The sequence below is a fragment of the Marmota monax genome, unplaced genomic scaffold (assembly GCF_021218885.2).
Source record: "Marmota monax isolate L192 unplaced genomic scaffold, Marmota_monax_Labrador192_F-V1.1 WCK01_AAM20220418_F8-fsc00022, whole genome shotgun sequence".
Classification (NCBI taxonomy): Eukaryota; Metazoa; Chordata; class Mammalia; order Rodentia; family Sciuridae; genus Marmota; species Marmota monax.
The window spans coordinates 17424588-17448970 of record NW_026695215.1 but is presented as its reverse complement, the minus strand read 5'-3'; the positions used below and the strand labels follow the sequence as shown (position 1 = coordinate 17448970).

At 50.8% G+C, this 24383-nt stretch overlaps 1 protein-coding gene across 3 annotated transcripts in view; it reads left to right on the top strand.

Annotated features, from left to right (window-relative positions):
- Positions 1 to 24383, top strand: part of Esyt3 (extended synaptotagmin 3) — a 46445-nt gene that overhangs the window by 11170 nt on the left and 10892 nt on the right. For all 3 annotated transcript variants that reach the window (XM_046431912.2, XM_046431911.2, XM_046431910.2), the window contains exons 2-17: positions 5549 to 5590; positions 7704 to 7838; positions 11291 to 11367; positions 12807 to 12873; positions 13479 to 13568; positions 14029 to 14084; positions 15395 to 15515; positions 17623 to 17793; positions 18623 to 18705; positions 20401 to 20449; positions 20879 to 20968; positions 21426 to 21488; positions 21589 to 21651; positions 22189 to 22257; positions 22700 to 22786; positions 23349 to 23498. In XM_046431912.2, the coding sequence (XP_046287868.1) occupies positions 5549 to 5590; positions 7704 to 7838; positions 11291 to 11367; positions 12807 to 12873; positions 13479 to 13568; positions 14029 to 14084; positions 15395 to 15515; positions 17623 to 17793; positions 18623 to 18705; positions 20401 to 20449; positions 20879 to 20968; positions 21426 to 21488; positions 21589 to 21651; positions 22189 to 22257; positions 22700 to 22786; positions 23349 to 23498 (1413 nt within the window). The remainder of the gene's footprint in view (positions 1 to 5548; positions 5591 to 7703; positions 7839 to 11290; positions 11368 to 12806; positions 12874 to 13478; positions 13569 to 14028; positions 14085 to 15394; positions 15516 to 17622; positions 17794 to 18622; positions 18706 to 20400; positions 20450 to 20878; positions 20969 to 21425; positions 21489 to 21588; positions 21652 to 22188; positions 22258 to 22699; positions 22787 to 23348; positions 23499 to 24383) is intronic.

Sequence of the window (24383 nt, the reverse complement as noted above, 5' to 3'; positions counted from 1 at the left end):
AGGGGATTAGGTAGGTATTAAATGACATGAAACGATGACAATTCAAAAAGGTTGAGAAAATGGGATGGGGAAATATAGATCTGGGCAATTTTTAAACAAAATGTTCAAATAGCAATTTTCATATTAGACAAAATATTTAGAATATAACTCAAATAGAAGGGCAAGAAGGATATTGAATGTTCACAAAAAGTAACCGTTAAGATATAATCACGGACTCCTACTGGGTAATATAAACTTGACATCTTAAGTCAGCCACTGACAAGAGGAAGTAGATTAACCAAGGGTCGGGCTTGGAAATTTTAATATATCCCTTTCTGAAAATGATAAGCAGACAAGGATTGAGCTCGGCTGGAAGGACGGGATTAGTAACTTGATCACACATGGAACAGTCACAGGAATTAATCATGGACCAGGCCACAGGGAGCCATCAATATATTCCACCCTTGTTCAGACCACAAAGAAATGGAGTTACAAGACAGTAATAAAGACAAAGCTGTAGAGATCACACGACTGGATATTTTTAAATATTACTGTTAAAAAAACTCATGCAGAGGAAGTCATAAAGATAATCAGAAAAAAAAATGAGAGCAGAATAACACAATTTTATGTCAACAATTGTAGGGGAATTTGTAACTTTGAATCTATCATAAAAAAAGAAAAATTAAAAACATGATTCACCTCTGACTCATGAAGCTCAACTCTAAAATCCATAAAAGAGCAACAGATTTAAAGAAAGAAGGAATGATAAATATGAAGATGAAAATGAATAATATTTTTTAAATAAAGGGAAAAAATAACAAAAGCTATTCCTCTGTGAAAGCAAAACCATTGGCAAGACTGTTTGCAACAAGAACAGCAAAATTTAAAAGAATTTTTTAAAATTTATTTTTAAAAGTAAGATTAAGAATACTTATTTTTAAAAATAAAATACTGAATGAAAAAAGTAATAACTACAGATATGATAGATTAGAAATAACAAAATATTATAAACTATATAGCAACAAAATTTGAAAATGAGGATACATTTCTAGAAAAATACAACTGCCCAAATTACTACAATAAGCTATAAATAGACCTCGCAAATACACCATAAGGCACTAATGGTATTTAGTGATGATATGGTAATTGACTACCCCCAAAATCCTCAGCCCAAGAAGGTTTTATAGGTAAGATGTAGTAAACTATGTAATTTCTACATTTACAAGTTATTGTAAAATCTTTATACCCAAAATCTGTTATGAATTGTATAGGAATGAAAATTTTAGGGACCACTTTGAATCACAGGTGTATACAACCTAAGTATCAAGCTAAATAAATATATTGGGGTAAGAGGGATTCATCCCAGGAACTAGAGCTGGTCCTGCCTTAGGAGGAGCCGTCACTGAAGTTGACCACTTAAATGGATTATGGGGGACAGGTCATGACCATGTCAGTGGGCTCAAGAACACACTGAGTCTAGTTCAATGCCCATTTATGAGGAAAGCTCTTGAGCAAATGGGAATTAAAAAGAACTTCCTCAATCTGACAGGCACTGTCCTCCAAAATCTACAGGAAAAATGCTTCACAGTGAAACTTGAGGAGCGTCCCTTGAGGGTCAGGATCCAGGACTATTTAGTGTCACCACTGTTGCTTAGCATAACATCAGAAGTCCTGGCCAATGAAGTAAAGCAAGAAAAATAAGGAAAAAGAGAGCAAAAGAAACAATTATTATTTGCAGATGACAGATGTCTATACATAACCAAGGAGGATCAAGGAACAATTAGAACTATTAACACATTTGTCAAAGTTGCTCAAAAAGTCAAGTACCATTTTTAATAACTCTAAAACCCCCAAAGTAATCTAACAAAAATGTGCAGGGCTTTAATAGAAAAAGTTTAAAGATTTATGATCCTAAACAGGAATACAATAAAATCTGAATAAAGAAGTATTCTGTTCATGGATATAAAACCTCATGTTATAAATGTGTCAGTGTTCATATGGAAGAAGTATCTACTGCTAAAGTTTAGATCTTAAATGTCCCCCAGATGCCTGTGTGTTAAAGGATTGGTCCCCATCCTGTGGCACTACTGGGAGGTGGTAAAACCTGTAGAAGGTAAGGCTTAGTACAAGGAAGTTAGGTCATTGGTGTCATGACCTGGGAAGGTGATATTAGGGGCCCAGCCCCTTTCTATTTTTCTCTTTGTTATGGACTGATCATCTTACTCTACCAAGTGCTCCTGCTATGATGTTCTGCCTCACTACAGAGCCAAGAAGCAAAGACTAAAACCTCTAAAACCATGAGCCAAAACAAACCTTTCCTCCTTATACGCCGATTTTCTCAGGTATTTTGTCACAGTAATGCAAAACTCATTAACACATGTACTATTATCCAAATGAATTCAAAAAAGAAAAACAAAAAAGGGAATCACCTTGCCCCAGGTCACTTTGCAAAAACAGTAATGAAAACAGTGTGGTACTGGCACAGGAACGGACAAACAGACTGGTATAGTCGAATACTAAGTTCAGAAACACACCAGAGTACATAGGAGAAGCTGGCTTTTGAGTGAAGTAGCTTCATCAGTCAGGGAAAGATGGATTTTTGTTGTTGTTATTATATGTTGGTGGAAAATTGCCTTCGGGGAAGTATTGAGGGAGAGAAAATCATCTTACCTCACCCCTACAAAAAATTCCAGGGAGATCTGAGCGTGAACGCTCATAGATAAAAACTTAGGATAACTCTGAGAATTTGGGGGTGGAGAAAAGATTTCTTTAGCAAGATCCAAGAGAGACAAGTTGTGATGGATCTGTCTATGTCAAAGTGGCAGTACATTGAGTATAACTAGGTGTCAGTCTCATTGAGGTCATTCTGTGCTCCAGACTTACCTGGAGACAGTCACAAGAACATTGTTGGACCCTTGGTGTCACTCACTGAGGGGGAAGACAGACATTGAGATTCAGGCAAAGGGAGCCTCCAAGGGCACGTGGCAGAAAGGGGTGCCTTGAGGGTCTCTTATTTTCTTGGACTGAATTGCTCTTTTAAGGAGTTCAGATTTGTCTATGGAGATCCTCTAAGTGAGGAACCTCACATACAGGTGCAGGGAGCAGAGGGATCATGAAAATTTCATCGTAGGCCTGATCATCCTGTGGCTGCCCACACTTTTTGGGGTGGGTGTGGGTCACCTGAATGTGAGGGGTGGGCTGGTCAGGGATGCCTCCCAAGCAGCCCTGACAGGGTTCCAGAACCATGCCAGGAGCTTGTTAAAAATAATTTGGAGGGCCCCACCCCAATATGCTCTTTATAAGGAGGCGGCTCAGGAATCTTCACCCGACCAGCTCCCAGTGGCCAGTGTTGGACCTGCCAAGCAGGATCACCAGCCCCCAAGGAAGCAGAGCTGCCTGGGCTGGGGATGTGCAAGGGTAGGAAGCTGAGCTGTGCGCTGGGCAGGATGGGAAGTGCAGGGGCTTGAGATGGAGGATGCCAGCAAGGGTCAGGCTGGCACCTCCCTCCCCGTGGTCTGATCCTGGGCCCCAGAGGGCTGTTCACTGCTTCCCCCTGCACCAGCCTGGGAGCTCTTGGGGGACATTCACTCATTCCTACATCCCTTCAGCCCACAAGTGCGCATTCACATGCTGCTGTACCTGGGGGACCCATCAGCCCTTCTAGCACTTCCCATCTAGAAGGGACAGGGCAGTAACACCAAGTGGCACTAATAAGGTGTACTAAGTGTGTGATGCAGAACCAGCAGACCCTAGAGGGACACCTGTCCTCCACTTAGGAGACCTGGAGAGACCCCCTGGAGGATGTGAGGTCTGAGAGGGCAATGAATGAGGCAGTCAGAGGGGAGCTGGGAATGGGTTCAGAGATGGAATGCCATGTGCAGCCCTAGGTGGGGACTGGAAAGGTCCGTGGCTGGATGACGGAAAGTCCTAGAAAGAAGTCATGAGCTAAAGCCCGTCTCTAGGCCTCTGGGCAGCAATGAAAGGGTCTCTCCTTCCACTTGCCCGGCTCCCAGCTTTGGACCTGACCTAGGATGGCCACAGGGAATGTGTGGTGACACCTGAGCTGGACCGGCTGACCTAAGCTGCTGCCCACTGCTCTCCCAGTTCCGTCCCCCATGGTTCCCGTGGGCCTGGCAGAACTCCCTCTGGGAACCATGCAGCGTTTTCCTTCAGCACCTGGAATATTAACCTCTCCATTAGAACCGGCCACTGCCCAGAGCTGGGAACCTGAGGCCGGCAGGGAAAATGGCGAGCTGTCACAGAGTCTGAGAAGCATTGGGCTCCTCTGACCTCCTCTGACCTCCAAGGAGTTAAAAACTGTGCTCCTAAGAGAACTGCATGGCTCTGTCCCGAGGGTGGCCCTTCAGGGCAAATCCCCAAACCACCCCACAGCCTGGCACTTGGAGGATGGTGTCTTCTGGGCCCTGGGGAAGGGAGGGCAGGCCCTTTCCCCACCAGAGGAAGTGGCACAGGCTCATGGTGAGTCTGATCCCCAGCTGGCCCCATGCTCGGGGACTGCCATGTGCATGCCGATGCCAGCATTTTCCTGCTCCACGTTTTGGGCCAGGTGCCCTGCACACTCACACTCAGACCTCCCTCTCTCCAGGGGAAGCTAGAGACAGCTCTGAGACTCCTGAGAGCAGCGTCTGAGACTCCTGCAAGGAGGGAGTTAAGGGCTCTCCAAATCATCTCATGCAAAGGCCAGCAGAGCTGTCACTCCACCTAGCCCCTCTGCCCTCCCACCCACCCCACTGGGGCTCACCCAGGACTCCACACAGTGCAGGCAGAGAGGATGGGGCTTGTGCCCTGGAGGAAGCTGTAACCGGAGGCTGCTGAGGAAGGGGCAACTTTGGTGGGGTTCCTGGGAGCCCGGGTCAGGGGGAGAATAGGAGCCTCCTCACGCTCCCTCCCCAGTCACCAGTGAAAAGTCAACCCCTTAAGGAGGTTATCCCTGGAGGGTGGCTTTCCCTAAAACCTTTTTTCCCTCTTGCTTAGCTAATTCATGCATTGCTTAATTTTGCTCCAGAAACTATGTATAGCTTGTGTCACTAAAACAAGTAACAGGATAGAGTTTGCCAAGGAGCAAATCTGGGTGTTATGGAGGGGGTGGTCCCGTGTTGGCAGGGAAGGCGGGGCTTATTTGCATATGCAAAAGACAAGTTTCCAGACCCCGCCCCCCAGCTCCTGGCCTCTGGGGCCAGGAGAGGGGTGGAACTGCAGGGATCCTCCCAGGCTCGCTGCAGGTCTAGAGCCACCCACAAGCGTGCCATCTGCCCCAGGAACCAGCCTCTACTGCGAAATCGGTGTCCGCCTAGGTGCTGTTTGTTCACCACCTGCCAGACCAGAGGGTGCGCTCCCTGAAGGCAGGGCCGCCCTGAGTGGCCAGGGCAGGGTGCCCAATGGATGCTGAGAGCGCCCTTGCGACCTAGGGGAGGTGGGCGGGGAGGAAGCGCCTGGGTGCACTGGGGGAACCTGCCAGGCTACAGCAGGGCGACACAGCCACGCACCTGGTTCCAGGGGTGGGGCACGCAGCGCCAATCTAAACTGCCCTCGGGGCTTCTGTTCCTAGATCCACTTCCCGGACGTGGAGCGGGTCGAGTGGGCCAACAAGGTAAGGCCGTGGGCGGGGCCGGGAGGGTGGACTCCCTGCGCCTGGTGCTCGCTGCAGCCTGTCACCTGCTGCAGCCGGGAGGTGGGTGGGGCTGGGACAAAGACCTCAGGTCCAGCAGTTCCCTTGCTCTGGAGGGACAGAGGTGTCCCCTCTGCTGCTGGGGTAGCAACCTCCCCTTTCTTCATTCACCAGGATGGTTTTCTTATCTTTAAGAAAAAGTCTAAAATTAATACTCCAGCACATCAGAAAAGTTAGAAAATAGTATAGAGAAAAGTATGACCCCTCCCTGACTCCCTGACAAGATCAGCACTTTGGCAGGGAGAGGCAGACACTAGGTAGACAACAGCTCTGGATTTCACCTGGTTTTCAGGCCAGATACACCATCACAGTGGCTGTGCAACCTTGAGAAGTTTGACTCACGTCTCTGAGAAGGTTTCCTTATCCATAAAATGGGAGTAACTACTCCTTCACTGACGTCATTGTTATGATTGCTGTTAGATCATCTAGGTGACTTCCTTTGGGCACCACTGCCAGATGCCCTGAGGGTCGCTTTCTAACCTCCCTGCAAGGAGCCCCACTTTACAGATGAGAAACCTGAGTCCCTCTCCTACCTGAGCTGCCCAAACTTGTGAAGGCCCACTGCAGTCCTCACCTCAAGTCACCAGACACTGGATGTAATACAGCCCTTGCCTTTGTTCTGGGAGAAGACTTAGCCAGTAGCAGGAGGAACTTAGGATAGGTATAAGAAAGAACTTCCTGATAGTTGTTGATCTATGGTTGGTGTTTTATATTACTAGAAATGTCATTTCAAAGTGCATCAAAACTCTCCCCACACCCCACCCCAGCCTCTGGGTAAAATTCGGAGGGAACAGGTTTCTGCCTTTGGAGGAGAGGCAAGGTTTCTGTGGATTAATGCAGTGCCTGGGGCCTCTGGAGCAAGCCTTATAGAGGTCCCCTGTGTGTGTGTTAGCCACACCCTGGACTGCTGCATGTCTGAAGGTCAGGCCTCAAGAGGCATTGGAGGTAGAGGGCTATTGGGATGAGGCCCCTCCTGAACCTTGCCATGGGGAGGTAGACCTCATTCTAGGCTGCACTCCAGAGGCACCAGAGAGTGACAGACCAGCGCTGCAGGAAGCTGGGACCAGCCCACAGAAAGAACCAGAGCTTTTAAGAGGCCTCTGCAAAAGAGAGACAGTGAACCCCTAAATCTCACACCTCGAGGCTCCTCCAGTTATGGGTTTGGAAGGGGGGCATGGGAAGGAGGTCCATCTTTAAATTAAGGCCCAAACCCAAAAGGCAGGGCGCCACCGGCAGCCCCTCCAAGCCCCTCCCCCACCACCACTACCACCTGCCATCTCCACCTCCCTCCTGCTAGAATAGGAAGAGGACATGAGGACAAAAGTGAAGCCCAAATAGTCTATAGGTTAGTTTTAAATGCTCTAATAGTGCACTCATATGCTGTGTAAGGACATTTTGGTCAATAAAGGCTGCAGATACAATGGGGATTCTGTAAGGTTATAGTGGAATTGAGAAATTTTCAAATGACTCTTGAATGCATTATGGTTATATAAGGTACCGACTTCAAGGGGAACTTGGTCCCCTCTGTGTGTTCCCAGACCAGCACCAGGAGCCTTTCTGCTGCAGAATCAGAAAAAGGCTGCCTTTTCTGACTGCTGGAAATAAAAATCCCTGAGGAAACAGTCTAACTCTTTTTTTCTGTAATATTTTCTCCCATACCTCTGTCATCTGCTCACTCTTTGTGTAAACCACAGGAGAATGAGACTACATTTTAGCACGGAGCTAAATGGCTTCATGTTATTAGATTTAGTGGATGAGTATTTCCATGGGGCTCTGCAGAATGTCCCCTAAAGCTTGGGGTCCTGCTGCCTGCACAAGAGTGGAAATCACGGCTGTAGTTATCAGATGTCTGAGGGAAAGATGACAGGCAGACAGATGGGGGGGCAGGCAGGGGAGTGGGTGCTGCAGCATAGGAACCATGGGCCCCTACCCCTGGGACAGGGCTGTAGACAATCAGGACCCCGTCCTGGGCAGATGCGGGTCTCCAGTCAGGGGCACATATCTGACCACCAAGGGCCTCTTCCTGTCCTCACAGATCATCGCCCAGATCTGGCCCTACCTCAGCATGATCATGGAGAACAAGTTTCGGGAGAAACTTGAACCCAAGATCCGGGAAAAGAGTGCCCACCTGAGGACCTTCACCTTCACCAAGCTCTACTTTGGACAGAAGGTGGGTGTTGTCTCAGGGAGGTCAGCCTGGACTTGCTAGGAAGTCTTTTCTCTGTCCCCTCTTTTCCTGCCTCCCACTCCCTGGTCACCTGACTGTAAAGATCCCACTGGACCTTGGAGAGGGGCGACCCCCACAATATGCAGTTCCCAGCATCAGCCTCAGTCCTCGTGCTGCCATCTCTGCAGGTTCCCAGGAAGCTACGTCTCAGAAGCAGAAGGGGGAAGTGAGAAGTTGTTCCTCTCTAGCAAAAATGTTTAAAACATGCCGGGCATGGTGAAGCACGCCTGCAATCCTAGCATCTAGAGAGACTGAGGCAGGAGGATCTCAAGTGCAAAGCCAGTCTCAGCAACTTAGTAAGGCCCTAAGCAACTTAATGAGGCCCTGTGTCAACGTTGAAAAAAGAGCTGGGTTAAGCAACCCTGGGTTCAATCCCTGATACCAAAAAAAAAAAAAAAAAAAAGTCGTGGTGCCAGACAGATTCATGATGAGCAAGCCATGCTAACCTCATGTTCTGTGATAGTACATAAAGCAGTTTATGATGCCCTGGTTGGTCCTGGCATTCGGTTGGAAGCCCCCACAGCTCTATGAAGACCAACAGGGACTCCAGGATAAAATGGTCCATGGCCAAAGAGGTTTGTGTTCAGCACACCTAACATCACATCCCGGGTCTAGACCAGGTTTCCAGTTTCACCCTCTGGGCCCCATTCCTCCCACCCCAAAGAGCCCACCGCGGTGAGTCTTATTTGGATCATTGCTGTGATGACATCCACCACTCAGTAAATCAGAGGTGCTGGCATCCAGCCAGCCCTGGAGTATGCTGGTATCAGAGCAGGCCAGCCTGCCAGCCATGGAGATGGGGCAGAGGAGGCTGCCTGACTCGCAGAGATTCTGGTTTAGGCCCCCGGGCTCTGCCAGCACCAGCTTGGCCCAGGGTTGCTTGGCTCATGTGCAGCTTACTGAGCATGCGCTGTGTTCGGTGCTGCGGAGCGCATGCGCCACACCTGCCTTCAGGAGACAGATGAGCTAGTAGGTGAACCAAGGCAGTGTGTGCAGGGTGGTGGAGCACCTGGGTTCAGAGGTGGAGGGGTGAGGGCTGGCGGAGGGGGAGGGACTTCTGGGAGGAAGCGCTGAGTTGGCATGTGACTAATTCAGCAGGCAGGAGACCTGAGAGTCCTCTCTGCTGATTGCAGAGCCTGCCCAACCAGGCCACTCCTCGGACTGGGGCGTCTGGGGACGTGGTGCTGGGGCAAGTCATCCCTAAGGAATGATCTTCCCCATGCCAGGGAAGATCAAGTCTGTTCCCAGCTCCCTCTGCACTTGGACCAAGGACTAAACCTCTCTGAGCTCCAGTTTCTTCATGTCTAAAAGGAAAGGAGCCACTTCTTAAGGTGGTCGTTGAGGCATAAATGACAGGCCTGGCCTTGGTATGGATCTATGTGGCTGTGAGCAGTGCCCTGCGTTGCGGAGGTCAATTCTAGCCTGGTGCCCCTCACCTGGCTGTGAGCCCTGTTGGCACAGAGTAGGTCTTCATGGCAGAGGTCTCCAGGCATTCATTTCTCCCTAAGACCTGGCTCTGTGGATGTGAGTCTTTGGGGCTGGCCAAGCTTTTGTAGGTACCAGGTAAGCCCCTCCCAACCTCTTGGCCCCCAGCAGGCCCTGGGTGGCTTAGTCACAGCCTCTTCCAACACAGGCTTCCACTGAGGCCAGGCAGAGCCAGGGGCTGTGTCCTTCGAGGCTTCCATAGTACTGGGGACTCTCTTGAAGAAAAGGAATGTAGAATCAAAAATGCAAAATGGGAGTAAAGTGAATATTAAATAAATAGGAGGGCTGGGGTTGTGGCTCAGCGGTAGAGCACTCACCTAGTACCTGTGAGGTCCTGGGTTCAATCCTAAGCACCACATAAAAAAATAAATAATTAAAATTTATTAAACAATAAATAGAATAAGAAAATAAATTGGAACATGTTAAACATTTTAAAAAGCTGACAAATCACACTTATCACAGACTCTGGAAAAACCATATGACATTTTTAGTGAACTTGTTTAATATGTCCTATAATACATTTTTCTCCATTTTTTTTTTTTTTGCTCCATACTCAGAACCATTCCATAGGACAATACATTTGTAAATTCCACTTTTTGTGGAGCAAGTCAAAAGTTAATGAATCTTTTCTCTAGTGGTACTGATTGAATTTTTTCTGCAACATTTTCTTATGAAAAATTTCAAACGTACAAAATTTTTTTTAAAAGCTATTCAGTGAACATCATGTACCTACCATCCAAATTGTGCAGATGGTAATTTTTGGCTATATTTGATTTATTACATATCCATGCATCCATCTCTCTACATATATTTATTTGTTCTTTTTAGATAAACATGACAGTAGAGTGTATTTTGACACATATACATACATGGAGTATAACTTCACATTCTTGTGGTTGTACATGATGTGGAGCTACACTGGTTGTGTATTCATATATGAACACAGAAAAGTTGTGTCCAATTCATTCCACTGTTTTTCCCATTCTCATCCCCTTCCCTACCCCCCATCCAATCTGGTATACTCCACCCCCCACAATTGTGAGTCAGCATCCACATATCAGGGAGAACATTTCCCCTTTGGTTTTTTGAGATTGGCTTATTTCGCTTAGCATGATAGCCTCCAGTTCCCTCCATTTACCGGCAAATGCCATAATTTCACTCTTTTTATGACTGTCTACTCGTCTTTTTAAAAAATGCATTTCAAACTAAATAGATATTGGTGAACTTCACCCCTAACCCACTTCAGCATGAACATCATTAATTCAGATTCAAATGAATTTTTTTTTTAACCCTTGATCAGTAATAACCAGACTGCCTGACAGAAAAGTCTGAGTGAGTAGAGCTGAAAGCAGAAAGAAAGTTATCTGGGAACCGAGGTCTTGGCCCAGAGCCTGGAGCCCAAGGCCCTGTAGCAGTGCACTTGAATCCTCAGGATCAGATCCCTCACCAAGGATCCTGCCCCCTTCCCTTTCCTCTATGGGGCCAACTCACCCGCCAGACTTAGCTTAAATGCTTCCCCCTCCAGGAGCCTACATTAGCCCCGCCCAAGCTGGTCAGGAGGTCCTGAAGTCCCAGATGCCTCAGAACAGCAGGGCTGCTCCTCCTGTGGCCCCTCCCTGCCCTATTTGTCTCCTGGGCTGGACTGCAGGCCTGTGAGAGCAGACTTGGTCCCTCTTGCTCCTTGCTTTCTCTCAGTCCAGGGCTGTGCAGGGTAGACGCCCAGTAAATAGCCGTGGCAGGAGACAAAGGAGGAGACACCTTCAAGGGAGGGGCATGTGGGGCTGCAGGTGGGTTTCTGTGTGTGTGTGTGTGTGCGCCTCAACCCAGGAGCACAGCGGCTTGTGGGCAGGGGCTGGTGGCCATCCCTGCTTTGAGAACCTACTGACCTTCCTGTCTGCCATCTCTTCCAGTGCCCCAGGGTGAACGGTGTCAAGGCACACACTAACAAATGCAACCGAAGACAGGTCACCTTGGACCTGCAGATATGGTGAGCCCTCGTGCCAGGTGGGGGCTTCCAGGGACAGGGAGTAGCCAGTTGGAAGATGGAGTGGCATGTCTACACTCTGATTTGGGCTGTGGAACCCCTGGTTGTGCTGGGGCACAAGGGGAGGAGTATCAGGAAAAACGGATGGAAGAATGACTGGTCCTGGGGGAGCTGCCACTCGCTGGGCCTACGGCCCGTCCTGGCTTCTCCCATCCCCTGGCTCATTCTGGATGGGGTCACCTACAGGGTCAGACCAGCTGGGGAGGGAAGCCCAGGGAGTTCCGAGCACGCATTGAGAAAGGCCAGCCGGAGGCTTGGAGGATGCAAAGTCTCACAAGCAGCTAGGTTAGCAGGCGGGACCCAGGCACCTCTTTCAAGTGAGGTTCATAATGGGCTTGAGTCAGGATCAAGGGAGGCTCTGTCCAGGGTGTCTTCCTGTAGGTGGTGAGATTTGAGTTGTGCTTTGAAAGACAGAGGGTCAACTCCTGAGTCCCAGAGTGATGCCCTTCCTTCCCAGTGTCTCATATTTTCTGACCTTTGCCCAGAAGCTGGCCCTGAGAGCATGCTGGGGAGATGGGAGCCAATTCTGAGGCCACCTGCCCCTCTTTAGGGATTGGTCTCCAGGCAACCAGGTGCTCCTGGCCCTTGAGGCTCTGCCATGAGATCCTGTGTGAACACTTGGAGCCCCTCGATGCCATCTGGGCCATCCAGCCTCCCAGGCAGTACCCAGGGCCCCTGTCTGCCCATCCTGCCTGCCCCCACTCAGCATTTCTGACTTGTGATGTCAGGCTCCTCTGCCTGTGACCTGCAGATGTGTGACAACCACTCTGTCATCCCCCTTAGTCCTCTGACCTTTAATAGTCTCCTGATCTTTACCCTCAAGGGCACTAGTCCTGAGTTCCCTGGGCCCGGCCCCTGTGTAGGCCCCAGCTGCACTCGGGCTCCTCCTCTTGCAGCCTGAGGCCTTGTTACCTTTGGTCACCTTTGCCCACCTCTACCACCCCCACCACACCCTGGGCAGTGGCTTGATGTAAGCACTGGGGCTGCTTCTGGAAAGAGACCCGGGCAGAAATGGGGCAGGGGCGCAGCAGTGGTGGAGAGGGGTGGTGTGTCTACCAAGAGCTGATTCTTTCCATCTTTGGGTGTCATGGGGCAAGGTGGTATTCAGAGTCATTGTCCTCAAGGTCAGAGGTGGGGACATACCCAGGATACCAAGATGCAGGGGACTAAGGGGCTACCTCTCTGACCTGGACCTGGGTTAGGGTCTAAACAGAACCAAGGAAGGCTGAGGCTGTAGGGGAGGTTGTGTGACAAGTAACATAGCTTAGATTTGGTGGACAGCAGCCAGGGATCAGGCTGTGCAACACTGGGCAAGTTTCCAGACCTCTCTGAGCGGGTGGACTTGCCCCGTCTCCATTCTTCCTTCTCCCTCCCTGTTTCAGCTACATCGGGGACTGTGAGATCAGTGTGGAGCTGCAGAAGATACATGCAGGCGTGAATGGGATCCAGGTGGGTGGAGCCACATGACTGCCTCTGTTCCAGCCCCTGGGGACAGAAAAAAGGTCTGGGAAGGAGGGAGCCAGTTCAGGCTGGAGCAGGCTGCAAAAGATGGTGAGGAACCAAACACAGGCTGGGGACTGAAGAAACCACAGGCCCTGGGTCACATGGCCAGGAAGTGGTGCTGGGCTTCAGCCCCAGCTCTACCTCAGGGCTGCACAACCTGCCTCAGGTTGCAAAGTTCCCTGGGCGGCTCTAGCTGCCTTGGGGAGAGAGGCATTCTGGAGTGATGAAGAACCATTGCTTAGACATCCAGGTGAGAGCAGGAGGTGGCGATGTCACCCCAGGAAAATGCAGTGACATTGCGTCCCTGCTCCTGGAGTGGTAGGCACATCACAGAAAGTGATTGGGGTCAGTCTGTGGCCTTGGTGGCTGGCACAAGAGTTGCTGCTATGTCCAGGCTCCTGCACACCCAGTGTGGTCCCTGCTGTGACAGCAGGTGGCCTGGGGTAGGTGGTCCTGATATGGACATGGAACGAGGTAGGAAATGACCTCGGCCGAGTGCAGCAGACCCAGAAGAAAGAAGACCTGCTTTCTTAGCCTCTGTGCCCATCCAGTTGCAGGGCACCCTGCGGGTCATCCTGGAGCCCCTCCTGGTGGACAAGCCCTTCGTGGGAGCTGTCACCGTGTTCTTCCTTCAAAAGCCGGTGAGCCCCGGGGACAGGGTTAGAGATGCTCCTGAGCAGAGCCCTTGGGTTGGAGCCCAAGAATGGACATTGCTGTAGCCCCCCCAGGCCTAGGCCCTCATGATCCTGCCTCGCTTAATCCTCCAGCAGCCTGAGGAGCCAGACTTGGTCCCACCAAGAGACAAATCCCAGAGGGGGCACACAGGAGGTCTGAAGGGGAGCTCACAATCTCGGGCTCTCCAAGGCCAGGCAGCCTGCAGCCGAATGGGCAGGCTTCCTCAGGTGGTGGGTGGCAGCAGGCTGGCAGCCCTGGCTTCATCCTGAGCTAAGGCCCGAGCAGGACAGGGAGGTGCCCTTGCCCATCTGACCTGCCCACAGAGGGCATCCCTGGCAGGCTGGGCTCTCTGTTCAGGCAGGTGTGAGGTACTTGGAAGAGGTTCTCAGCTCCTTGTGGCCTAACAGCCTCCTCCTGCCCCTGTAGCATCTGCAGATCAACTGGACAGGCTTGACCAACCTGCTGGATGCACCAGGCATCAAGTAAGTGCCTGGGAACCTCCAGGGAGGTCCCCAGTGGAGACACCAGGGTTCTGCTGTCAGTGCCGGGAGCTGCACAAGGATGTGCCCACCCTCCTGTTCCATGCATGAGGACTGGGGAGAGAGGGACAGCCTTGAGCCCTCCCTTCCACAGGGAGAGCCTCTATAGGTGTGGGCCGAGGCTGACAGGGCTGTACCCAGAACACACACACACACACACACACACACAGGCAAGGAAGCGCTTTACTCAGTGTTGGGCTGAGGGGCATTCAGGTCCCTGTCCTGGGGCTCTGATCAGATGAGGTGTTCTGGAGACCACAGGGGTAGTGAGAGAGGAGCACAGGCCAGCTAGCTCCTGGCTCTGTCACTTAGCAAATTTGTGACTGTGGACAGGCTATTTCACCTCTCTGGGCCTGTTGTCAGTTAAAGGGAAGCCTGGTTCCTCTGACTCGGGGTCCCTGTGAGAGCATTTTGGAATGTGTTGACCATACACTGGGATTGGGCACATCCAGGTGTCCTCTTCATTCTTCAAGCCAGCCCCTCCCTAGCCCGTGTCTGTGGTGAGAAGTCCAGGTGGCCTCATGACTGTGGTCATGAATTCAGGCATGGGAGGGGCTGGCTGTCACAGCGGAGGCTGGTGAGAAGGTCCCAGGCCCCTGGTGAGGTGCAGAGGAGGGCTCCAGCCCATCAGACATGCCTCCCCAGGAAGGAGGGACAGGGATTGGTCAGGGTAAGAACTTCTTTCATTCAAACAACATTTGTTGAGCACTCACTGTGTGTCCTTCCTGTCCCTGTTTGGGGGAGAACGAGGTGGGCTATAATGAGAACAGGGGCATGCCAGGCAGCAGAGGGCTTCAGTAGCCAGCTCTTGCGTAGTGTTTCCGTGGTCCAGGCACCGCCACATCTCCTCCCCTACAGCTACTCAAGGAGGCTGGCATTGCTAGCCGACCTCCTAGAGATGAGGGAACCCAGGTGCACAGAGGTGGGTGATATGCCTAAGGTCACACAACTAGCGGGCAGTTGAGTTGAGATCATACCCAGGCCCAGGGTCTGTTCTTGGCCATCCAGAGAACAAAGCAGGACTGGAGTGGTGGGTGCCAGGGGGTGCAGATGGGAGGGCTGCTATTTGGGACAGAATGTCAGGGTTTGTCAAAATGGATAGCCACCTCCATCCAGGTGGGAAGGGGTCAGGCTGCCTGTCAGGGCCCACACCAAGCTGGGCTGTCAGTTCCAGTGCTGAGGCTGCGTGGAGGGACAGGTAGCATGGGGAGGGAGTATTACCCCGCTATAGTTAGTCATGCCTGATACCCCAGTGAAGTGTCGGACAGCCTGCTGGAGGACCTCATTGCCGCCCACCTGGTGCTGCCCAACCGCGTGACTGTGCCTGTCAAGAAGGGCCTGGATGTGACCAACCTGCGCTTCCCTTTGCCCTGTGTGAGTGAGTACCTGGTGCTGGCCGCAGCATCAGTGTGGAGGGACACCTGGGCAGCTGGGGAGGTGTCCTGAAATGCATTCTCAGATACCGATCCCAATTTCCACCCTTCGAGGGCTGGCATCCCATTTCAGAGGGTGGAGACTGAGGCCAGGAGGTGGGATGACTTTGTCTGAAGTCATTTTACCATCCAGGGAGGGGCAGAGCCCAGGCACATTCTCTTCTGTGCTCCTGGCACCCCCTGTGGCTTGTGTTGAGGACTGTGTGCAGTCATTCCCATGACACAGCAGGAGTCCCCTTCCTTCTGGGAGGGTCCCTGGACTCTGTCAGTTTGGGTCAGGAAGAACCTTTGGGCCTACTGAGGAAGAGTCTCGGTTGAGCTGGTGCACTGAGCCACATTGTCTCCCCATCCTGGGTCCAGCTCAGGATGCCCTTGGGGACAGTCTCTACAGAAAGATGCCTTGGCTGTGGGCCTGAACTCCTGGGGGCTGGGAGTCAGGACCCCAAGAGAGGGGAAAGCATCCATTCTTACCCTCAGCACCAGGTAAGAGGCATGGCCTTCTTGCTGAATGAGGCACACATCTGCTTGGGGGAGATCCAAGAAGACCCAGGCTGGCTGGGGATGCAGCTCATGTGTCCTCTCAGCCTTCCCATGGTGGCACACTGGTGTGGCCTGCACTGTATGTGTGATGGTCCCCAAGTAACAATACAAATGCCTCCTCCCATATCACAATTAGTAAAGACTTGCTGTCCTTAGAGTATGTCCCACTGTCCTTAGAGTATGTCCTACTTGGGACATATGAGTAGTCACACTACTACATTTTAGACTCCTTTGGAATAGTTCCATTGGCCACAAATGTTTACATTTGTTTGTTTCAGTCTATTCTCTATTTTTTTAGGACTTAATTGTTACCTTAATTTCCTTTTACAATTATGGAAATAGTTGTGTGTTTCTGAAGTCCTATATAAAAACCAAATTATATTTTAAGAAATTCAACTTCTACCTCTTGTTCCCTCCGGTGGATCCTTCTTTCCTATAACTAATGGTTTATCCTGCCATTATTTTTCCTTGGTTTTCAGTAAGAATAGATAGATAGACACGGTCATATGTGCACATATTTGATTATCTTCATAGTCCCCTTCCTTGGAAAGATGGTAGCCTACTGTTTCCCTACCTTGTTTTTGTCACTCACTGGGTTGTGGAAATCTCACAATGGCAGCATGGAGACCGACCTCATTCTTTCACAGCTGCTGGGAGGCTCTTCATTGTGGGAATGTACTGAAGCTGGTTCACCCCTTGATGAACAGTTAGGTCCTGTGTCTGGACTTTTGCTGTTACAGATACAATGCAGTGAATAGCCTTGTGCGGGCGTCATCCTATATTTTTGCCCGCATGCCTTTAGGATAGGTTCCCAGAAATGGGAACAAAGGGAAAATGTGGGTCAAAGGGAAAATGCATATGTATTTACTGCTATTTCTAAAGAAGTAGTTTGAATTATTCTTTTCAGATTTCCTGTGCTGTTGGTTATTAACCGTGTTTTAGTTTTTTTGTTTTTTTTTTAACAACCCTCTGTGAGTGTGGGGAAGAGCTCTGTGCTGTGGCATGGCCCAGGGTGTGGTGGCTGACACTTGGTGTGGGACCTTAATGAGTAGAGGGACCTCCTACCAGCAGCAGGCAGTGCCCACAGGATGCTCCACTGGGTGTGGAGAAGAAATGACGTTAGGACGCAGCCTACATGTAGGTTACGTGAAGAGGGCTGATGGGAAGGAGGAAGCTCCTGAAGCGACATGATTGTTGGTACAGCACAGGAAATGGGTGCATTTGAATAGCCCTCCATGTGGCAGTTTGGAGGTAGGGTGTGTGGGAGGGTCAGGGACACGGTAGAACATGCTGGGGCACTGGGGAGAGCCTGAGGTCCTACCATCACTTGCTGTGTGGCTCTGGCCGGCTCATTGCTGTCTCTGGCTTCCATCTCCCCATCCAGACCATGGAGCAGGTGAGCTGGGGGTGGTAGTGATCTCTGACGACTGTGGCCCTGCTTTCCTGGGCCTTGATGGCTGATGCAGCCCAGGAAGCAGCTGTGAGCCCTGGGCGGGGGCATTTTCCAGGGGGTGATCAGAGTCTACTTGCTGGAAGCTGAGAAGCTGTCCGCAAAGGATGGCTTCCTGGGGCTTGGAGGCAAATCAGACCCCTACGCCAAGGTGAGCATCGGCTTGCAGCATTTCCGGAGCAGGACCATCTACAAGAACCTGAACCCCACCTGGAATGAGGTATTTGAGGTAAGGGTCTCCTTGGCCTCTTTTGACAGTCCTGGGTGTCTAGAGGTTTCATCTGGGCTGTTCTGGGCACAGTCAGGGTGGGGCCTTGCCCTGTGGAGAAGCTCTGGCCAGCCATGGGACTTGGAGATGGGCAGGCAGGTTGGTGTGATTCCTGACCATATCCACCAGGCCTCTGGAGGTGGGCTGTCCTGGTCCCGTATTTTCAGCCTGCAGGCAAATCCCCCTATCTTCTTTCCCTACCAGAATTAGCTTTGTTGGAAATTCTCAAAGAAAAAAAGACCCTCAGACAGGCAGTTCTGCCCACACCCCAGCCTTCCCTGCTAGAGCCACACATCAGGAACCTGAAGTCCTTCATTAGGTCCACCCACAGTCCCTGCTACTTGAAGGGTGGACCCATAGTCTGTTAAGACCTCGATGGCCCCTCCAATTTCACAATCCAGGGCTGTCACCTTGGTGCCCTCTCCAACTTCCCCTCACAACCAGCCATCTGTGTGCTATCACAAATGGGCCAAGGCAGGGAAACAGAGTGATAAAGGGTGGATCAGTGTCCTGGGGTGCCACGGCCATGGGGCCAAGGGAGTGTGATGGGCAAGTGCTCCAGAACCCACAGGCCCAAGGCAGAACGGATAGTAGCCACTGCCCCGGTTTGTTCATGTTCTCTGGCCTCCTCCACCCTGCGTGAGGGGCATCCCTTCCTCCTTGTGGGTGGGGTTCTGAGGCAATCAAAAGGCCAAATCCCTGCACACCAGGCTGGGATTTGGCTCCCTCAGGTCATAAGGGCTGATGGATCAGTCGCAACCTATAGGTTAGGACACCTCTCTCCTTTCAGTTCATGGTGTATGAAGTCCCTGGGCAGGACCTGGAGGTGGACCTGTATGACGAGGATACAGACAGGGATGACTTCCTTGGCAGGTGAGGAGGGTGGAACTGGGCCTTGGACCTCCCCTGTCTGGGGCTGTGGGCTGAGCCTGTGAGGGCCCAGGCATCCCTGCTCTCATTGCTTACTGACCTGCAACCCTCTCTGGTCACCTTGACATGGTGACTATGCCAGGCAGCCTTCCCCACCAACCACAGTTCTGCCACTCACTTTCCTGGATATCTCTCAAGTCCCCACTCCTGACCTAAACCCTGGGGCAGGCCAGAGAGAACCCCAAGTATTTTGCATGATGGGCTCTGCTTTCTACCCTCCTGACAATGAACCCAGAGTCCCCACTTGGAGCAGAGGGCAAGGCTAGCATGGATGACAAGGGATCCAGTTCCAAAGAACCCTGGCCACTCCGTCTGGGTTCTGGGAAGGTTGAAATGGCTGGGGTGGGACTGGCCATCAGACCTTCAGATTTACATGTCTTTGGGTCAGGCAGTCCCATGTCCAGGAATCTCCTACAAAATAAAAGCATTAGTACTCAAAATGCTATTGCGTAAGTATTTGTGGTAGCAGAACACACCCCCTCCTCACCCTGGAAACATGAATGGATGCCCAGTCCCAGGGCACTGGTCCAATGTTCAAATGAGTAAGTTGCCATTGCCAAATGTCAGAGTATTCTGTACTTTTAAAAACAAAGTAGAAGCCAGGTGTGGTGTTACATGCCTATAATCCCAGTTCCTCAGGAAGCTAAGGCAGGAGGATCACAAATTCAGCACCAGTCTCAGCAGTTTAGCAAGGCCCCAAGCAACTTAGTGAGATACTGCCTCAAGATAAAAAGGGCTAGGGAGGTGGCTCAGCGGTTAAACACCCCCTGTTCACTCCCCAGTACAAAAAAAAAAAAGTAACATCTATGTGCTAGTTGATACCCAATTCGTAGGTAGGGAAGCGCTATGTCATGCGATCCAGAGGACCTGAATGTGTTCACATGCGCAGAGGAGCCTGGAAACTGCTGGCACTGCTCACCTCCAGGCCAGAGGCAAAGAAGAGAGTTTCTAGTCTCACACCCTGCCCCCGTGCTTGATTCCATGAATATGTCATTATAAAAAGTGGAAATAAAACCAAATGGGAGACAGCCTGACAGCTAAGAAACAGCTCACCAACAGGTGTTGCCTGTCATCTTTATTTTCCATCTTAATGAAACAGTTGTAGTTTCAGTGTTGCAAATTAGAGGAGTGGTTTGTGGCTCATGCCGTATGTGGCTGAGCGAGTGAGCGAGGGGACTGTGGGAGTCACCACCTCTCACACAATCTTAGCCCTTGCAGGGTACCTGGGGGCAGTTTCCAAATCAGAGGGCATTCTGTTAAGGTGACTGGGGGTGGTGCTTGCAGCACTAAGCAGCGTGCAGAGGGCACAGGCCAGGGAGGCTAAATCCCTGTGACGCATGGGCAGTTTTGCACAATAAAGAATCATCGAATTCAAAATGCCAGTAGCCCTGCTGCTGAGAGGTCCAGAGGCAACATGTCCAGCAGCTCCTTTGTCTGGGAGCCGCCTGCCTCCCTGGGCACCATGTGCCCAGTGGTCAGCTAGTCCTTCCTTCACTTGAATGGAAGTTTGACATCCCATTGATTCTTGGGATGAAAAAGATCTGTTGACTTAACGGCCCCAGGTAGATTCCAAGGTGGGCCTCCAGGCCCTTTCTGTGCTCCTCCTTTGTGCTGACCCCCTCTCCCTGTGTGTTCCAGCCTGCAGATCTGCCTGGGGGACGTCATGACAAACAGAGTGGTGGATGAGGTAAAGTGGTGCCACAGTTCCTGGTGGCGGGGTGGTGGTGGCCCACTTCCCAAAGGCAGCCCTGGCAGGTTGTCCTGGGAAATGGGGCCTTCTGTGCTGGCTGCATATTCCCCATTCTTGGGGACAAGAGCTGGGTAAGGCACAGGTGGCTCCAGGGAACCCCAGGGCCTGGGTTAGAAGAAGCTCCCATGGGAAATGTCCAGAGTGAGGATCCCAGCAGGGGATGTGCCATTGCAGGGTGGGTCTGTCCATGCTGAAGTACCACTTCTGCCCTCCTGGAACCTGTCTGCCCGCCCTCCTGCTAAGCCCATGTGTGCCCTGTCTGGGTTGGCATCTTTTCCTGGAGCCCATGACTGAGTGTTCCAAAAAGGGTCAGTAGCCTCTCCCTGGCCCTCTTTCTGAACTTCCCTCTCCCACCCCACCTCACAGTGGTTTGTCCTGAATGATACAAACAGTGGGCGGCTGCACCTGCGGCTAGAGTGGCTGTCACTGCTCACTGACCAGGACGCCATGACTGAGGTGAGTGCGGGATGTCACGGGCTCCCTAGCAGGAGCAGGTACAGGATACGTGCAGGCTGTGTGCAGGAAGAGGCAAGGGAGGAGATGAAGCCCCTTACTTCTTGCTCATGTCCTGGAAAACATGTCACTCAGCCCCCTCCCTCCACCCAGGGAAGCCCCTAATCTCTCAGCATACAAGCTTCTAAGCATCTCAGTCATGTTTAGGGAAGTCATGGTCAAGAGCTCTGTGTCAATGCCTGTCATCCCAGGTCAACAGGGAAATCACCTTTGTGTTTAACTTGAATCTGTCATGCTGCCGTTTGTTGTATTCTTATCCTCAACAAAAAGCTAGGCCATGAGAGATCTTACAGCTGGTCTGGAGGGTAAGGGTTGGCTTCTTTTTGCTGTGTCATCTGCAAAACCAGCAGGTGTGTCCTGCTGCTGGGGACACCCAGTGAGAGCCTGTAACTGTTTGTAGGACCATGGTGGCCTCTCCACTGCCATCCTTGTGGTCTTCTTGGAGAATGCCTGCAACCTGCCGGTGAGTGGTGACGTTTTCAGGGTCACACACACCCTACTTTGTGCCTATTACTTCCAAAAGTTCATGTGTTGCTTTAACTCCATTTCTTCTGGTGCTGCAGAGAAACCCTTTCGACTACCTGAATGGTGAATATAGAGCCAAAAAACTCTCCAGGTTTGCCAGGGTAAGTGTGGATGTGCAAAGCAAGGGTAAATTACAGCCTCCCCCCACCCCAGAAAGTAACCACAGCTTATTTTCTGCACCTGTGTGTGCATACAGCCTGGGGACAACAAGGGGACCATTCCATGGATCCACCATGAACCAAGCACTGGACTAAGCAACTTGCCCCTATTTGTCATCCGAGTCCCCTGATGACTGATGTCAGTAGCTTTTATTGCCCTTTTATAAATGCGACCCAGAAGGTTATTGCCTGGGTCTGTGAGGACTGGATCATGACTTCACCATCTGTTTCCATAGCCCCAGGGAATAAGGGCCTGTGCTTACCAAGCCAGCTCGGGCCTCTAGTCTGTAATCAAGCCTCTCCTGAGGCCAGTCCTGTCCTGGTGCTCGCATAGTAACTGCTACCCAGAGGGCCTGGGAGCACAGGGCAGTCCTCTCTCAAAGGGAAGCAGTTGGTTACCCCAGGAGCCACTGATGGGGGTGGTGTCTCAAGATGACCCTGAAGCACTACCCTGAATGCTGTGGGTTTGCCTCCTCCTAGAACAAGGTCAGCAGAGACCCTTCTTCCTATGTAAAGCTGACTGTAGGCAAGAAGACGCATACAAGTAAGGTAAGACAGCGGGTGCTTAGGCCTAGGCCAAGGAAGTGGGGCCCCAGCCCTCAGGGAGGGAGGCAGAAAGGAAGAAATTCCCCTACACTGAAGGCTTAGTAGGCTCTTTAGTCCTCATGATAACCTCACAAAATAGTTTTATAGCTGAGGACTTGCCCAAGAGCAATTGTACAAAGCAGCAGAATTGGGGTTCAAGCTTGGCCTGGCCCTACAGCCTGTGTCCTTTACCCCAGCACCAGTAATTCTGTCAGCTCTGGGCTCAGTGAGCCTTCATGATATGTTTTTAGTCCCCATTCTTCCCTGCAGAGCACTGTCAGCATTTTGAATCTGGCTGTGTGGTCCTTGTGCAGTCCCCCACTACAGCATGTGATATCTGATCTCTGGGGACAGACTGAAAGCAGCAGGTGCCAGTATCTGTGCTCTCTCCTCCTTCTGTTCCCAGATCTGTCCCCACAGCAAGGACCCGGTGTGGAGCCAGGTGTTCTCTTTCTTTGTGCACAGTGTGGCAGCTGAGCACCTCCGCCTGAAGGTGTGCTTGAAGCTGGGCTCCTGGAACACAGTTAAGAGGTTGCGAGTCTGACATGCGCATCCAGCGGTTCTGGCAGTGAGTCAGGGCCTGTGAGGGAGAGGAGACTGAGGCCCCCCCAAGGCCTTGTTTCCTCCTCCAGGCGGGTGCCTAAGGTCATTGTGGAGGAGGCTGCCCCTGCACAAGGGTCTTTATAGTTGTTACAGAGTAGCCTTAGAGTATACTCAGGACATTGATAATGGCAGACTTCAATTTTTTTTCATTTAATCTTCACAAAAGATCTGGGGAAGAGAGTCTTTATTTCGTTTATTTCACCCATGAGGAGATAGAGGCTAAATCAATGATTTGCCCAAGATTTCATGGACAAGAAATTGAGCTGAGGGATTTGGGGCCCTGCTTGGACATTCCATTGTGGAGCAGCTCAGTCCATGGTCTCTAAAGCCCGATGGCCCTGGCCACCTGACTAGCTTGGAGCACTTGCAGGCAGGGATCAGATGCCAGTAGCTACACAACTCAGACTTGGTCGTAGTATAGGTGGATTTAGTTCCCCCTCTAACTGGCCCAGGTGCTAGATGATGACCAGGAGTGCGCTCTGGGAGTGCTGGAGTTCCCGCTGTGCCAGATCCTCCCCCACGCTGACCTCACCCTGGAGCAGCGCTTTCAGCTGGACCACTCTGGCCTGGACAGTCTCATCTCCATGAGGCTGGTACTTCGGGTAAGCCCCTCGGCCTGGGGGATGGGGGTGGAGCAAGGTGAACTGTCCCAGCATGAAGAAACTACTCTGTGCTGAAGATGCCAGGAAATGGATTTGGTTTTCATCTCTTGGAATATTGTCAGCTGATATTCCTTCAAATACTGCCTCTTCCCTATTTTTCAATCCCTCCTAGAACTTCTGCATTGAACCTTTACAGCTATCCTCCGTAACCCTTGTTCTCATCTTCTCTTTCCCATCTCATAGTGCTACATTCTACCTTCTTGATCACAAATTTTCTTTGGCTATGCCTAGTTTACTGTTCGACCTGTTTATTTCAGTAGTGAGTTTTCTAATTTTCTCTTCCAAATCTACCTTTTTTTTTAATTGTATTTTCTCTTTGTGTCTATATTCCATCTTTGGTCATTGGCAAACATTGTTCATTCTATCATCTGGAAGGTCTGGGACACTGATCTGCTGATACATTTCCATGATGACTCATTTCTCTAATTGACAATGGCCTGCATTAAGGCTGGCTGTTCCTCCCAAGGAAGTTTTGTTGCCACTGGGTACCTCAGAAGCATTACAGTCTGGATTCATTTGTTATTTTCTTTACTTTGGGTATCAAAACCCATGGGTGAATAAATCTGAGGACAGGCCAATAAGTTACAACTCCTCTACCACCACCACCACCCTACCAAAAAAACAAACAAAAACCTAGAGTATATTATTATTCTACCTTTTTCACAGAAACCACCTTCAGGATCTCACATTGACCCAAGGAAAGCTTAACTTTTGTATTTCACTTTTCACTGTCTTTTTCACTTAAAGAATTACTTATAAATTTGGCTATGCATTTAAAAGGATGTTTCATTTTATTCTGGCATAATGGCTTTTCAGCATATTTGG